At 35.6% G+C, this 16467-nt stretch overlaps 1 protein-coding gene across 1 annotated transcript in view; it reads right to left on the bottom strand.

Moving 5' to 3' along the window:
* The window catches only part of LOC113240205 (reticulocyte binding protein 2 homolog b-like), a 16608-nt gene extending 593 nt beyond the window's left edge, over positions 1 to 16015 (bottom strand). Inside the window, exons 1-7 of the mRNA XM_026477456.1 lie at positions 15855 to 16015; positions 15469 to 15653; positions 15194 to 15348; positions 14899 to 15015; positions 14304 to 14654; positions 13612 to 13773; positions 13403 to 13466 (exon numbers count right to left, since the gene is read on the bottom strand). Coding sequence (XP_026333241.1) covers positions 13403 to 13466; positions 13612 to 13773; positions 14304 to 14654; positions 14899 to 15015; positions 15194 to 15348; positions 15469 to 15653; positions 15855 to 16003 — 1183 coding nt within the window. The 5' untranslated portion in view covers positions 16004 to 16015. The remainder of the gene's footprint in view (positions 1 to 13402; positions 13467 to 13611; positions 13774 to 14303; positions 14655 to 14898; positions 15016 to 15193; positions 15349 to 15468; positions 15654 to 15854) is intronic.
* Between the last annotated feature and the right edge of the window lie 452 nt (positions 16016 to 16467).

The raw sequence follows: 16467 nt of genomic DNA, 5'->3' as shown, positions 1-16467 counted from the left end.
TTCAAGTGGAAATTTTCTGTCTTACATTCATCTGTAACACCAATAAAGGTTCACTTGTTTGTGATTAAAGGTAGCGTGGCATTGTTTATTTATTCATGACAACATGCAAATTTATTTTCATGAAAGGTTTTCTTTGTCATTAGAAACCTGCGCAGGAAAGTTGTTTTGCGTCTCATGGCTCTTTCATTCAATCTAAACATCCTTCGCTTGCTCAAGTTTCAATACAAGTACTCGCTTCAAACAACAACTTTGCAGCCTTGCACAACAAGCACCTATTAATTGTTTGTTTTTTATGGTATGTTAACAAATAGCGTTCTTGTTCTAAGTCCTTCATTTCACTCAATCAAAAAAATTGCTGTAATTGGAAAACTAGTTACTTTGACGAGGTGTAACGAAATGCAAGAGATACGCGTCATTAGTAGGTACGGATTTAGAACAATTTTCAGATTGGGAAGCCTTCATCGACATCTTTAGAGAAATTACTGATTTAACTAAACTGGATATGCGAGATACGCCGATGAACAAAGACAAAATTATGCTCTTACCGTCGGGAATTACTGTTAAGGAGCTCACGCTGCGAAATTGCAGTTTATGTGATTTGCCTCACAATTTTCTTAATTTTACTCAAGGGTTGACGTGATTGGATCTTATAACATAACCATATATATATATAGCCATAACTAAAACCGTTTTGTGACTTTGTAAGTTTGTTATCTTATTTGATAGTATTTATGAGTATTTGTATCAAATTTTTTATTGAATTGATATTCAATTGTTTTTTATGTGAAATTGCTCCACTAAGTAGTTTGTTATAATTATTAATACAAAGATCGAAAACTCAGAAAAAATTCCTTCGATCTGGGCGGATTTGAAACGACATCTCCTAGCATACCGTGCCAGATGCAATACCAACTAAGCCACGGAACGAACCAGCGGAACTCACGAATTTTTCTGTGTATTTGTTGTCGTGTCTTTGTATTTGGTTTTTTCAACGACTTTTTAGCCGCCATTTATGAGAAATCTTAAGTATTTCATCACCCAGTTAGATACCTTTACAGCTACAGTACTAAGTACAGTATTTGAATTAGTTTCAAAAAATCATAATCAGAACTATGTAGGTACAAAAAAAAAAATCAAATTAACAATAAAACAAACAAGTGAATCGGGTCTATGACACAGCCACAGATGATTACAGATTACGGAGTATATGAAAAATAATAAAATAAAATGATAGAAAAAAACACAACCCTCCCTGTATTTAACCCGTTATGATAAAGAACACACTAAAAATATAAAAAAGTACACGTATCTTAGGAAAACGCCTAACTTCACACCTAAATTTCGGGATTGCTCGATTTCGTTATAGTTTTATTTACCATTATAGTTACTAAACTAACAATAATAAAAAGTTGATTTTGTTGTTGTTGTGCTTCAGTGTAATTTGTAATTGTTATTTGCATTTATAACTTTTGTTGTTTTGTTGATTGTAGTGTGTCAGCGCTAAAGAAATCGAATGTATTCGAAAATTTAGAGTTTATCGATCTGTCTTACAACGAACTGAGAAACGGAGCATCTATTATGTCCGAAGCCACATTCATGCCTCGTCTGCGCGTCATGATTTTGGATCATAATCCTGCTTTTGATATCTGCAAACCATATCAATTAATTGATCAGTGTAAGTCTTTATTCATTAATTAATATATGTCTTTAGTCCAGCGATTTCTCACTTGCCTTCACGGTCTTGTCACTGTGAATATTTTTGCTTTGCATATCCGTGACTGTGGACGTCGTTAATCAATAGATGGCGCTGGCATCTACTTTTCATTGGCCATAAAACTTTTATGTAATTTTTCAGAACTCGAAATATATTTTGCAAAGGCAGCGATTTATTTCAAACCATGTTTAAAAAAATCGTCTACCCAGGAACCCAGTAAAGAGTTGTTACGCGTTTGTGTCGATGCAGTCGCGCGTTTGCACCGATGCAATCACCTATAAATCGCAAGAGTAGCGATGCATTCACGCGTTTCACAAACGCACGAACGTTTGTCGCTGCTAAACGTCACCGTGTGTAACCACTTAAAAAGAAAGAACATATAGGCTTAACTCACACTGGTGCAGAGTCGAAGCGTCGTGTTGCGTCCTGTTTTTCAACTACGCGCGTCGTCGCGCGTCGGCCATAAGCCATACGGGATTCCATATTTGCATAACACAAATTTGTATCTTAATAAAATGAAAATAGAGATAAATATGCTACAAGCGAAAAACATGACGCGTCGCGACGCTTCGACTCTGCGCCAGTGTGAGATGAGCCACAAATATGTGTATGTATAGGGAAAAATACTTTCCGCGTTCGTCACCAGGGGTGATATGAGCTGATATTCTGTACTCGTTACGTACATTGTACTCTTTGCTTGCTTAATCTTACCGACATTGTATGTCTGTAGCGTTTGAATGGTATTGAATTCACATCTATTTTTATCGAGTTCGTAGGTTTTCGTGATTTTTACACATAAAAAGTGAAACTTAGATCTAAATCTCAAACAAACTGATTAACGACTCTTTACAGGTTCCATGGACAGTCAACCGTGACCATGGGACCTGTAAATGGCTCGAAATGTTGGTTGTTTCAAAAAACAGATATACGCGATTTAGATCTGAAATAAAAACGGTTTCATTTCCTATATCTATTTTTGTTCGTAGCATTACCATCATACAACTTAAAACGCATTTTTTTTCTTTTACAGCTAGCAAACGAAAATACCAAGAATGGGTGGTGTTTCCAAATCTCAGTATAATATCGACACTTTCACGGGCACTTCAAGGTTATGTTTTAGCCTCACGAAGATGGAGAATTTAGGTATTTTTAACATTAGCTTTAGTATGGTCTCCATAGTATCGGTAAGTTCTTTGTTACTATAAGCTTTTCCTATAGTGATTGGTCTAATGTTTTCTACATAAGAAAGCTATATTAAACATTATTAAATTTATATATGCAATACAAACGAATCAAAGACTGATACATCGTTATACTATAAATAACTTCCCTTGACATCAACATTTGTTATGAATAGTTACAGGATTTACCAGCATTTACTGCATCAAATTTCACCATGGATCTACGGAGAAATGACATAACTGAAATCAAATTCTTTGGCAAACATGAATACAATGAAATCAAGATTTGTAAGTTTAGGTTTGTTTAATACATATATTCAGAAGTAGATTTGACTTAATGATATATTTTTCCATGATAACGATAAGATTTTACCTATAATTCAATAAACAAAACTATTTCAATTTATAACGGACAGAGTGCAACAAAACAAAAGCGACAGTTTTAGCCAATCTGACAAAGCTGCAATGCGATTGCCAATATTCGTGGTTACAAAAAGCGTTCAAAGATATCTCAAACCTGAAAGTACAGGAAAAAACCATGCTCAAACGAATATCAAGTGATATATCAAGAATGGGACCGATTGATTGTACCAAATTTGATTGTAACGATTGCGTATGCCGTCGAGATGCAAAATCTACAACTGTTAATTGTTCTTCTGGTTCGACTCATACCATACCTATGGTGGAAGACTTAAGCCATCTTAATGCTGCTTCTAATTGTATTGAATCTTTCAACGCCAGTTTATTCAGTGACAAATTAGTTGTAAGTATTTTGTAACATATATTCGAATTGTTTTACTGTCTAATAGAATTTCGTTCCCATGACTGGAAGCCGTAGTTTTTCATGAGGACAACCTTATATCGTTTGTGCATTATATGGTATTCCAGTCCTAATATTTAGGATTATTACTTCTATGTAATACTACAATCATAAGACGGTTAGAGCCGTATGTAACACGCATATGACCCATGTTAATGTGATTCAAACACACTGGTCTCAGAGAGTAAACTTTTGCACACTCTCACAAATTCAGTGACCCCATAAAAGCGCGTCATCTGCGCGTAAACGCACCGCAGACGCCCTGTAAGGAATAATTTTATTATTCGATTTTTTTCTTACTTTTAGTTAGTTTTTTTAATAAAATAACTAAAACAAATATGAAAGCACGCCCACTGCGTCTTTTTAAACATATACTAAAACAGATTTAAGAGATATCACTTAGTAACTGTACGAAATTATTACTATTCGGTTTTGAGGGTTTATTTTGCACGCATTGCACTAGACACGAAGTGTGAAAAGGATATTAAATCACAATAAAAATTGTCTTCAATGTGAAATTCTAAGTGTAAACTCCAATGAAGTATACAAAAGCTTCTTGCTTGCAACGCGATGTTCGATAGAGACAAGCTTCGAACGCGCTTCTCGGGCGCGTCTGTATTGCGTTTCACGCGCGTTTGTATCGACACATATGCAACAATCTGCTTTTTGACCCTATACGGCAGTGATATTATACTATTTATGCTCACAGCTCTACGGCGTGTATAAAAATACGCTGTGTGCATAACTTCTTATAATCGTAATGAATTAATAAACTTCTTTAAATTTGACAGTGGGTTGATATTAGTGGCAATCGAATTTCCATCCTATATGCGAATATCACGCTTGGACTTGGAAACACTCAGAGCCATGTTTTTGAACAAAGCTAGACATTTTATAGTAGCTGGAAATCCAATAATGTGTGACTGTAAAAATCAAGAATTACTAAGAACTTTTCGATTACATCACCATCAAGGAAATGAGAAAATTTGATTTCGTTTTACAATGATCCTAAAGTGCCCTTCGCTAACATACAAACTTATTTTTCAGGTGGACGATTATAAGAGACTAGCTTGTGTAGGAGGCGGAAGTTTATCGAATGATGTTAAAGAAGATCATAATTGTGACAGGGAACAGTTAGTATTAAGAATGATGCATTTACCATTAGCGTTGACATGTATTTGCGTAGTGATTATAAATTTATTTTTATTTCATGTACTTTAGCTGCAAACGTCTGAGAAAACTTATAATTAGACTAATATCACACTTAAGAACATCGATTGCCGACAAATATATTTTGCTGCAAAAGATTTTATGATACACTCTTATTAAACGACCAGAAATACCAGTACACGATATAACATAGCAAATCTTGTCAATTCATTTCACTGTACCGCCGACAACGTCGCTTACTGCGCGCCGCTTCGTCCCTCTCCGCTTCGTCCCCTGATCCCTTGTCAGAAACGCACGCGCTCCATCTCATATGTTCCATCAAATATACCTTAACGCTATGATATATTATAGTTGAAATTTCAATGGTTATAGTCGCAGCTACGATAATAAAGCTACAACAAAATTAGGGATACGGAGCCGTTAGCCACTGGGACGCCTCGGCAATCTATACGTTTATTCAGCAGGCTTATGTTTAACGTTACAACTAATCTGAGTAGAGGCTAGGTGCTAGCACGATGTCGCGATGGTATGCTTCGGTATGCCTAAGCGCGTTGGCGTGCCGATTCCGACACTATACTAATCTAAAAAACTCCGATCGGATTGGAACCACTTTGGATGTCGCTTGTGCAACGGTTCCCAACGAATATCCCTTGTACGCCTAGAGAGAAAATGATCCCTGTGACATTTTCGCCTGTCATATCTCGGATTCGGAACTGACACGAATCGGACGTAGTGCGCAAACCCTCTAAGGGTGCGTAAGTCTAGCGAATACGTCTGTTTGCGAAAGGGTCCCAAACTGCACACGTGAATAACGTGGTGCGATCTGGTCCCATGCCGTTGGCGCGTATTATGAGATGTCATTACTGAGGCACACTTAATTGCACGCATGTAGCCGTGTATTCACCAAATCTGTTAGTGTGCACCCTAAGGCTCTACTCACACTGGCGCAGAGTCGAAGCGTCGCGTCGCATCCTGTTTTTCAACTCCACCGCCAGGCGACGCGCGACGGCGCTCGCATTAGTGCATCGTGATCACAGTTTGGTCAGCGTCTGACGTTTCACGGCGCCCAAGTGACGCGCGTCGTCACTCGATTCCATATTTGCAAAACACAAATGCTATAGGCGAAAAACATCGTCGCGACGCTTCGACTCAGCGCCAGTGTGAGTTGAGCCTAAGAATGATGCGGGGCGCACGGAACAGGAAGGCATGCACGGTCGACCGCTCTCTCTAAAGTACAGTTCAAAATACAGATATTATACTCAGTTTAGACATCGCAACTACACAATGAGGTTTCTTTTTATTTATTTTTTTATAACTACAAGTGTCCTTAACAGTTGCAATGCCACTCAGTTTTAAATCGCAAAGATCTGAGGGGCACTGCTACTGCTCCCGTCACTCTGAGACATATGTTGACAATGTCCTAATGTGCCTGTAATTTCACTAGCACCCTTACCCTTCAAAACTGGAACACAGTAATGCTGACATTGACTGCTTGGCGGCAGAAATAGGTAAGGTGGCAGTACTTCCTAGGACGACATCTTTCACAAGATCTACTGCTGCCTAGAAGATTAAAATGTATAGCTTTACTATGAAGATTTTTAAAATTTATTCATTGCCCAGGAAAAAGTACAGATTACATTTAACCTTCCAGCGGTCGCGCGCGGTCTCAGAGACCGCAGCGACCTTATTTTAGTAATTTTACAAAAACTATAAACAATAAACCTGATGTCCTCGAGGGGGTAAGGTACTTCTCCTTAGTAGCCCTGTGACATTCGTCGCAAGCGCACATGTGTCTTTATTTGTGTTTGCGGTCTCAGATTACGCGCGCGACCGGTCGTGTTCCAAACAAATTCAAGGAATGAATTTGAAGCCAGGGTGAGAATTTCATGTTATTTGTACTATATTACTTACAAAATTACATTATTTTATGTAATATATATTAAATTATTTATTATTTCACTATTTGTTGTAGACACAACAAGAGTTATGAAGAATCAGAACGGCTTCCAGAGTGTAAACAGAAGATGAAAATTTTGATGATGTCAAACCATTGCTACTGGTAATGAGTAGGTTATCATACTACCTGCTCCTAAAAAAGATAGAATTGTTTTAGTTTGTTTTCTTTTTTCTTTTTTGAATTTCCATTTAAATATATTATTTTGATACTTACCTTTTATTATAATTGTTCACTTAGTCGTTAACATTGGTCAAGTGTTAACGGCCCCATCTACCAACACCAGCCTTATCTGCCAAATAGTACCTCGCAATAAGATTCATTCAATTTTATTTTTCAAATTCTGTTTTATCAACTCCATCAGCTTTGTGTTATGTATCTATATTTATATCGGCGACGACTAGGTTTTATTATTTATAACTGTTTAATATCTATCTATGAACATAGTAACTATAATAATTTTAAATGTTTGTAACTATAATACTATAATAACAATTAATTGCTGCAAAATCGCAACGGTGTTTAATTCAGAGAAAGGATTGAATTGATTGTCTATTTATGAAGTGTTCTGTCTTTAGTTTAAGATTTATTTTGCTTTGTTTGCATTTCTTCAAATAATCTCAGTACAGAGTACTAAAAACACAGACTTGAAAAGTCACTGATCCCGTAGTTTACCACCATTAGAGGTAAAAAATTGTCTTCAAATTTAAATGGGACCACTATTCAAGTACCCTCTTTCCAACAAAAACATAATCTCACACAACGAACAACAAAATCATAAAACTTTCATAGAATTCTTTTTTTCAAGGTCGTTTAATAAATAAAGTTACGCTGCCCGTATGAATCTTAATTTCCGATAATCCTGTAATAGTAGATATTTTGAAATTGATTAAGAACACTGAAATACACTAACACTTTCGTGCCAAACAATTGTCGTGTCCTTAGGTTTTCGTATTCTTGTTCTTTCAAACAAAGCAACGTTTTCATGTCATTCCAGTCACCCGTGACCATGGGAACTGTAAATGACCCGAAACGTTGTTGATTTGTTTGACAAAACAAATATTATAATCACAAAAAAAGTAATTATTAATACAAAGATCGAACACTCAGAAAAAAATCCTAAAAAGTCGTTGAAAGACCAAGTACAAAGACACGACGCAAGCACATAGAAAAATTCGTGAGGTCCGTTGGTTCGTTCCGCGGCTTAGTTGGTATAGCGTCTGCCACGGTATGCAAGAAAACGTCGGTTCGAATCCGACCGGATCGAAAGAATTTTTTCTGAGCGTTCGATCTTTGTATTAATAATTATAACAAACTAGTGGAGTAATTTCACAAAAAATAATTGAATATCAATTAAATAAAAATTTGATTGATGCAGTGAATGGCGACATCACTCGCCAGGACTGGTAGCTGTAAAGGTACTAACTGGGTGATAAATCTGTCATAGATTTCTCATAGATGGCGCTACGACTAAAAAGTCGTTGAAAGACCAAGTACAAAGACACGACGCAAGCACATAGAAAAATTCGTGAGGTCCGTTGGTTCGTTCCGCGGCTTAGTTGGTATAGCGTCTGCCACGGTATGCAAGAAAACGTCGGTTCGAATCCGACCGGATCGAAAGAATTTTTTCTGAGCGTTCGATCTTTGTATTAATAATTATAACAAACTAGTGGAGTAATTTCACAAAAAATAATTGAATATCAATTCAATAAAAATTTAATTGACACAAAAAAGTAGTTTAATTACCCATTTGCTATACGACATCTCTAATTACTTACATGTCTTATCTAAAGCAACGTCGCTCTAACGCCGGGAGTGGTACTCTTACATTGACTGTTATCTACTGAAATGACGTCTGGAATGTCAGTTCCTTGAATTCTAATATAAGTTACGTTAATGGCGAGAGTAGACCGCAAGTTCAGGAGCTTTGAATTGCCGTGATGTTATGTGTTATTTCGAACAACAATAAAGGGCGTACAGGTCAGTTGCAATACAGCTGGTTTCTGTGATCAGAGGCAAACGATAATGTCGCGTTAGCTTCGAATGTATAATATGAGGGTCTCAGATTTTAACTATCCGAGGAAACATTTGGGCGCCAGCTAAAGGACCTTTTCTTGGAAAATCCTTTATACTCTGTGAACTATTTTTTTATTTTATTTTAATTTTTATCGTATTGACATATTTATGTATACTTATTATCAATTTATGATGATCCTTGATGGACATTCTCCTTGTAATATCATTGATATTTGATATGTCATGTAATGACAACAGTATTATATTAATGAATTGTTAATTTTCTAGTTGTTGTGTATTTTTCTTATAATTTTCATTTCTGTTTACCGATTTTAATATACTTTCTTATACTTTGACATTTAGTGCTATTTATACTGTAATATTATATTTGAGAAATAAATGAATCTGAATCTAAATAAACCAGCACTGTCACTTACAGAAGAACACCTTTGAGCTTTTGTACTTTCTACTTGGGAAACACAAAGCCTTTTAAACGGTTAGTTCCACTGTTGGTTCCACTAGCGAGTCCATAGGATTTTTATTTACATGGGCGGAACTATTAGGATTCGTGAATCCTTTTGTCTCCACTCCTGTTGTAAAGATACTGACCTTATAAATGTAGTGACAATTGACAGGTATAGATTGTTGTCATAATTATCAAACGCATTGATCTTAATTTGAAAATTTGTTTTTATTTTGGAGACAAAGAGCACGACTTCCTTTCCCTATAGGTAGGTACGTCTAGCGCACCCTGGGCAACAGACGGCGAGTACCTTACATCGATAGACATCCTTTCACCACGATGGCAAGCATTATAGTGTATACCCCATGCATCGACACGATAAGAAGAATACCTACTCCATTATCTAGTAGTATTAATAATAAATTAATCATCTTTTTGGCAATCAAGGCCCACTTGTTAGTAAATACAGACATTTTTATACTTATGACTATTGTCAGTAAATACAGAGACTACCCCATCACCTCACCAGAACCTGGATGAAATGACGAAACGTTTTCGGGATGCTGTTTGGACAAGAACGCAGTCTAAAGAGTAGCGACGCTGTCTCTTTTCGCATCACAGCGAAAAAGTCGTCTACTCCTGCTTGAGCAAATATCGACGATGCGCTACAATGTCGCGGTAGTCCTAACAGCATCCTGAAACCGTTACTATATTGAACGCACAGGGCGCCCAGTGCCTTCTGCGTATAGTTGACCCACAGAACACTCATGTAGAAGGATTGACAAATATATTTGGCATGCTTTTTTTGTAGCATTTGTACCCGGGGTCAGTTTAAAGTTGCAACGGAACCCGAATGGGCTCATTCAAATGTTGCATGACGAGTCACATCCAGTTCCGGGTTCAGTTGCACCTCGAGAGATGACATTAAACTTGTACCGCTTGAACCCGAATTCATTTACGTTAAATGTTGGTACAGTTTGTTGTTGTAGAGCAGTGAGCATAAGTAATACTAAAAACGCAATACCCTACAAACAGTTGTCAAAAATCTGGCACCACTTTCTATTAGTGACTAAAGGTAATTATTATTTTATATTATAATTATTATTATAGAGAACAGAATAGCGTTTATAACAAGGCTGCGCTGCGCTATTTTTCATTTATTTATTCATTTGAATCAAGCAACTATATACATAATATATAGCTTAAAGACTAACACCCATGTAATGCAATATGTAAAAAAAACTAAATAACTAATCTACACTAATTGCCCTTGTCGGCGACGTGTGGTGCAATCTGTTGTCAGGTAACTGGTCGCGACACCTTTCGTCCAAACATCGTGACATTCGATAATTTAAAAATTAAAGCGACGTCTCCAGCAGCTGCTGGTAGTTGTAAAGGTACAGAAGACGTTGGTTGGTATCCAGCCGGATCAAAGGATTTTTTTCTAAGTGTTCGATCTTCGTATTAATAATTTTAACAAACTAGTAGAGTAATTTCATAAAAATAATTAAATACCATGGTATCAAACATCGTGACATCCAATAACTTGAAAATGTATTTAACAATTGACTCATGTGCGGTAAATTTATTAAAAAATTTTGAAGTCACATTTCGTAGAATTGAAATAAATAATGTAAACTTGATTAAGGAAACATTGAACAAAATTGACACACTAATGAAACTTTAGTAATTTTTCATTTATTTCATAAATACATACATTATAGAAACAAACAATAATATAACAGTATAATAAAATATAATTAAACACAATTATTTACACGTATGATCTGCGACGTGTGACGCAACGAGGGTATCCGGTAATCAGCTCGGAAACGTAGGTACATGATACCCTTCGGCCAATAATCCGTGAATTCATGAAGATCGACAGGTGTTCAGTTGGTGGTTCACCATAAATGAATTAAAATTCACAGTGAAGTGGGACCCTAACCGCGCGGGTGACTGGTTTTCCCTTGTATATACTCCACAGTATCTGCAGACTGTAGAGTAATGAAGACGTGTCACGTCACAACGTTAGCGGTATCGCTGGACGCAGTAGACTAACCGCTCACGCGATGCGCTCCTCCTATCGCAAAATGGCGGCTATTTGGTTTCGCAAATTATTTTCTAATTACCAACAAAAACATCTCAAATAAAATGCGGTAATACACTACAAATCCTGCACTTAAAAAGCACTAATGAAATTTTTGGTGTACTTGGATAAATATGATAATATTCCGTTTGAGTGGTTCTAACGTTTACCATGAAATTACTTCTTAAAGTATAGTTTATAAACATTTATATTCAGGGTAAACTTAAAAAACGCTACTTACGGTATGTTTTCAATAAATAAACACCGAAATCACCAGCCCAAACAATAACACACACGATTGTCGTGACGTATTTTTGAAGTTGTTTATTTTTTTAAATGACAGACCCGGGCATTAAAAACTTTATGGTTTGCTAGAGTAGTTACCGAAATAGCAATTAATATTAGTTCTTTTACCTGTTATAACTTCGATATCCAATAAATCGGTATAAAATCATCACCGGCACCTCTAGGTGTGGTATGCGTCTACGGCTGCATGTATCGCGTGAGCGGTTATTAGGGCTACTCAGGGCTGTGCCATTAATTGCGGTAGGTATTACTTTTTCTTTTCCATCTTATTCAAACCTTCCACGTTGCACTGGTCAACTTGTCTCGTTACTGACAACCCAGCTCAAGAGATGAGTTCTCGTTTATTTTTCTTCCCCTTCAAAGATAACTGCTCGGTTTGTGGTTGTGGAGTAATGAGTTGGTTACCAGCAGTAAGAACAGTGTAATCACGTTGAGAAGTCGACGTGCATTCGCGTAATGTCTCCTCCCGGGTCGGAAAATCGAGGGTTGGGATAAGGGGATCGCGTTATGAAGTATTTTATTTGTTATAATTATTAAACAAAGATAGAACACTTAGAAAAAGTATTTTTATTTGAATATTCTCTGTTTATTTAATAGTCTTTGTCTATGTATTGGTACATAAATAATTAAAAGAAATTATTAAGATTAGGAAATGAAACTATTTTTCCGGATATAAATCGCGTATATTTGTTTTTTTATTAGTTTATTCTAATTTCTATTAATAATTAATAATAAATTAAACTTAATAAAAATTCATTCAATAAAATAATTTGTAAAACTTAATGTAGCGTAAATTGGAATGTTTTCTTTGTAAAATTAAAAATAAGGTATTTAATTAATAACTATTGTAACTATAGTGAAAAAATAGGGTGGTTTGCATTAATATTAGACATAACTGGTTGAAGACTGTACCACCTCAGTCAACCGTGACCATGGGACCTGTAAAGGGCCCGAAACGTCGGTTTGCTTGAAAAAACAAATATACGCGATTTAAATCCGGAAAAATAGTTTCATTTTCTATGTGTAACAATAGCGAAAACCTAAGAACTCGATATTAAGACTACTTTTCCGGTTTATGAGGAAGCGCATATCGAAGCTTGTTCCAAAACCAAGGATCATTCCAACGCAAATACGTGTTAGTCCGCATATACAACCTAAGTTCAGGATCTAAAATATCATTTTCAGACACGTCTTCTAGAAGTATAACAATAACACGACTTCTTCTTTCAGCCATGGCACTTACATTTGCCACGTGAAACTCCATCAGTCCCCATACCGATTTAACATAACTTTTTGAAACAACTATCAAAGTTCTTCGTGATTTTTCAACTGATGTCACAATTTGATTTGGAATCATTATTCCTGGAGTCCAATCTCTAAGGTGGATACAAGTTTTGAAAACTGAAGGCCCCGTTTCTAAACCTGGTAATAGTTCGTCAGTAACGAAGTTTTCATCTTCATGCGCAAACGAGACAAACACATCGTATGTTTTATTATAATCTATCTCGCTTTCTTTTATACAACAGAGACACCAACCCCTAACGTAAAAGAATAATTTTATTTGACGTTTGTAGCGATTGTACATCAGTGATATCACTCCTAAAATTATGACCGCTACGCAGGTAGTTGGTAACGCTATATTTAAAGCAAGTGTTCCTAAGTTCAAATGTTCACTGTCACAAAGTTGACCTTCCTTGACATTATATAACAAAACTTCACCTCCAGCACAAGTTAGGTTATCATAATCGACTATCTGTAATAAAAGATAAATATATTGGTACATAGTTCGCCTTTTTCTACTTTCCATTGTATCTATTACTTTATTGTTTGCTTCTTTTTTCAATGACGTGTTTCTATTTGAATAGGTTTTAATTGAAATATACTGTTACCGCACTTACCTGGTGACGATGTAATCGAAAAGTTCCAAGCAGTACTTGATTTGTGCAGTCACAAATTATTGGATTTCCAGCTAAGCTGAATCGTCGATCTGTCTTTGAAAACATGGCTCTGATAGTGTCTAAGTCCACACGTGATATTCGATTTGCACGTACATCAACCCACTGGAAATTTCAAGGATGAAATTTTAAGTTTTTGGTTAATATAAAATATTTAAAAATTATCTACTTATGTGTCGTATTCCATAGCATAGATATCAGTTGGTCTCATCCCCATCCAGAACTTAGTTACTTTTTCTTTATTCAAACTCGGTAATTGTAATAAAATTTCGGAAGAATTTTCAATGTGTTGGGCCTGTGGTGCTACAAAATCCTTCCAATAGAACTGGTCGTCTTGACCGGAAAAATATAGAAGCATTTCTCCTTCTTTAAAAGAACAACGGTCATATCAACTACCTAGTTTAAGATTAGACAAATCTCCTGAACATCGTAGTTTTCGGAGCAAAACCACAGCACCCAAATCAGAATTAATTAAAAAAGTTTAGTTCCTAAATTGGTTCTCATCTAGCTCTCAAAGACCTAAATGCTATGTCAACGAGTCACATGGAACAAGTTTGTCAAACAATATTAGGGAAAATTCAAAGTTGTGTAATTTTTTCAGTTATAGTAATGGTTGTATAAATTATAAAACTTACAAACAATGTTTCACTAAATAAATTGGCGTCCAAAGATTCTATACGATTGGTAGCAGCGTATATGTGGCTTAAGTTCTTTACCATAGGAATGTTACGAGTTAAGCCAGAAGAGCAATTTACATACACAGATCTTCCATTTTGACGGCAAACGCAATCGCCACAATCAAACTCGGTACAATTTAAAAACTCCCATTCTTGATGTATTAGCTGAACTCCATCTGAGCACGATATATCTTGGACAACCAAGTTTGAGAATTCTTTTAACAATTTTTGTAACCAAGCGTATTTGCAGGTACATTTGAGGTCCTTTACATTTCCAAGTATCGTTGTTATTGTTTCATTACGTCTTAACTGTAATCAAACATTAATAGGATACAATGTATTTGTTAATGTATTATAAACCTAATATTACATGGTTGATCGTTAACAATATATTGTCAATCAAATAAACAAAACGAAAATTACAATGGCATATTTGCTATTTGCACTTTTGTGATCGTGATTCTACGCACTTCACATTGTTGTAATCGCAGGAGTATATTTTCTGCCAGCGGACAATCCAAATTTACAATTTTACAGAAACAAATCCACTTACTAGTTTATTCTTCGTTGTTTCGTAGTCATCTATGCCAAATTCTTTAATTCTAGTGATGTTATTTCCCTGCAGATCTATTGTGAAATTCGGTGCTGTAAATGCTGGTAAGTCCTGTAACTGTTCACAAAAGTCATGTACTTAACAATTTTTCCCGGAAATGGGATGTCTATTCAATTGCAAGTTATTTAAATTCCAGATCCTCAAGTTCCGAATTATTTTTAAAAAATGAAACAAGATCCTGGTGCTTTGTTACTTAGTTTTACGGCTCATTTTCTAAGAATTTCGTTTAACTCACCGATAACGTAGAGATCCGACTGTTGCTGATATTGAACAGCATCAAATTGTCAGTTTTCATGTAACTAAAACAGAGCCTTGACGTGCTTGTGAAACTAAAAGACAACACCTTTAGATCCGGTAAGATGACCCATTGCTGATTTGTCTGCAACTTCGCTGTAAAAAATTACTATGTTTTCAACAAAACGATCATCATGCAAACCTTAATTTGATATTCATCTAAACCCTTTAAATTTGAACTCTATTCTAGTAATTGAAAAAGTTAAACAAACTTACAACTGTCAATGAAGTAATTTTTACCGCAGAGATCCAAACGAGGATTATAATCCAGGATTATGTACTGCAATCTAGGCATTAAAGCAGCTATATACATCTCAGAGGCACCATGTATCAACTCGTTATGAGACAGGTCTATAAACTCAAGATTTCTGAAGATGGTCTCTGATTTCAATGCTGACAGGCTAAGTGGAGAATTGTATAATTAGTCATTAAAGCGTTTGAGACTATGTGATTACGTACTTACAATTGAAATATCACTAAAATCTCTCATATTCTGTTCAAATACAAGTAGCATACAATAACATATTTTGTTATCATTCAGTTAGTACTTGAATTGGACATATATCATTTTCATATACAAGGAATGTAATATACAAACTTACAAAGACACTATACGCAAACGATTATAGCTGAGATCCAGTCGTTTTAACTGTTGAGACCAATGGACAAAATTGTCGGGCAATTCTAACAAAGAACAATTACGGACTACGAGTTCCCACAGGGTCGTTCCCGACAGCAAATTTTTCAACATCTCCAAATTTAAAGGCGTACGTTGTATGTTCAATTTTCTCAACTGAGAACAGGGTTTTAAAATTCTTGAAGCTTCTTCTTTTGATATAATTGTTGCACTGCGATAAAAACTCGTTATATTCAATTCTTGTAAATATTCACGTTTGTTAATAAAACTTGTAATGTTGATTGTGTCTTCAAATGATGCAAATACTTCGATATGTATTCTGTTTTCCTCCATTTCTGTAGAATTCTGAAAGTAGCATATTTGGCATTAACAGCACAAATGAATTTCAATATTTTAGATAGCATTATATAGAAGGCATTAATATTTTTGAAACAAATTACATTACGGTCTATAAGAATCTTTTTAAATGAAATGAAATGACGTTTATTGCAGCCATGGTACAAAAATAGTTGTAACATGAAATTTTAGACTCACATGGACCCTGCAACTGTCAGGGCACTGCAAAATATACTTAAATC

The sequence above is a fragment of the Hyposmocoma kahamanoa genome, unplaced genomic scaffold (assembly GCF_003589595.1).
Source record: "Hyposmocoma kahamanoa isolate Upper Pololo Valley unplaced genomic scaffold, ASM358959v1 122, whole genome shotgun sequence".
Lineage (NCBI taxonomy): Eukaryota > Metazoa > Arthropoda > Insecta > Lepidoptera > Cosmopterigidae > Hyposmocoma > Hyposmocoma kahamanoa.
Note: the sequence above shows the minus strand (reverse complement) of the source record. Positions and strands in the feature narration are given on the sequence as shown.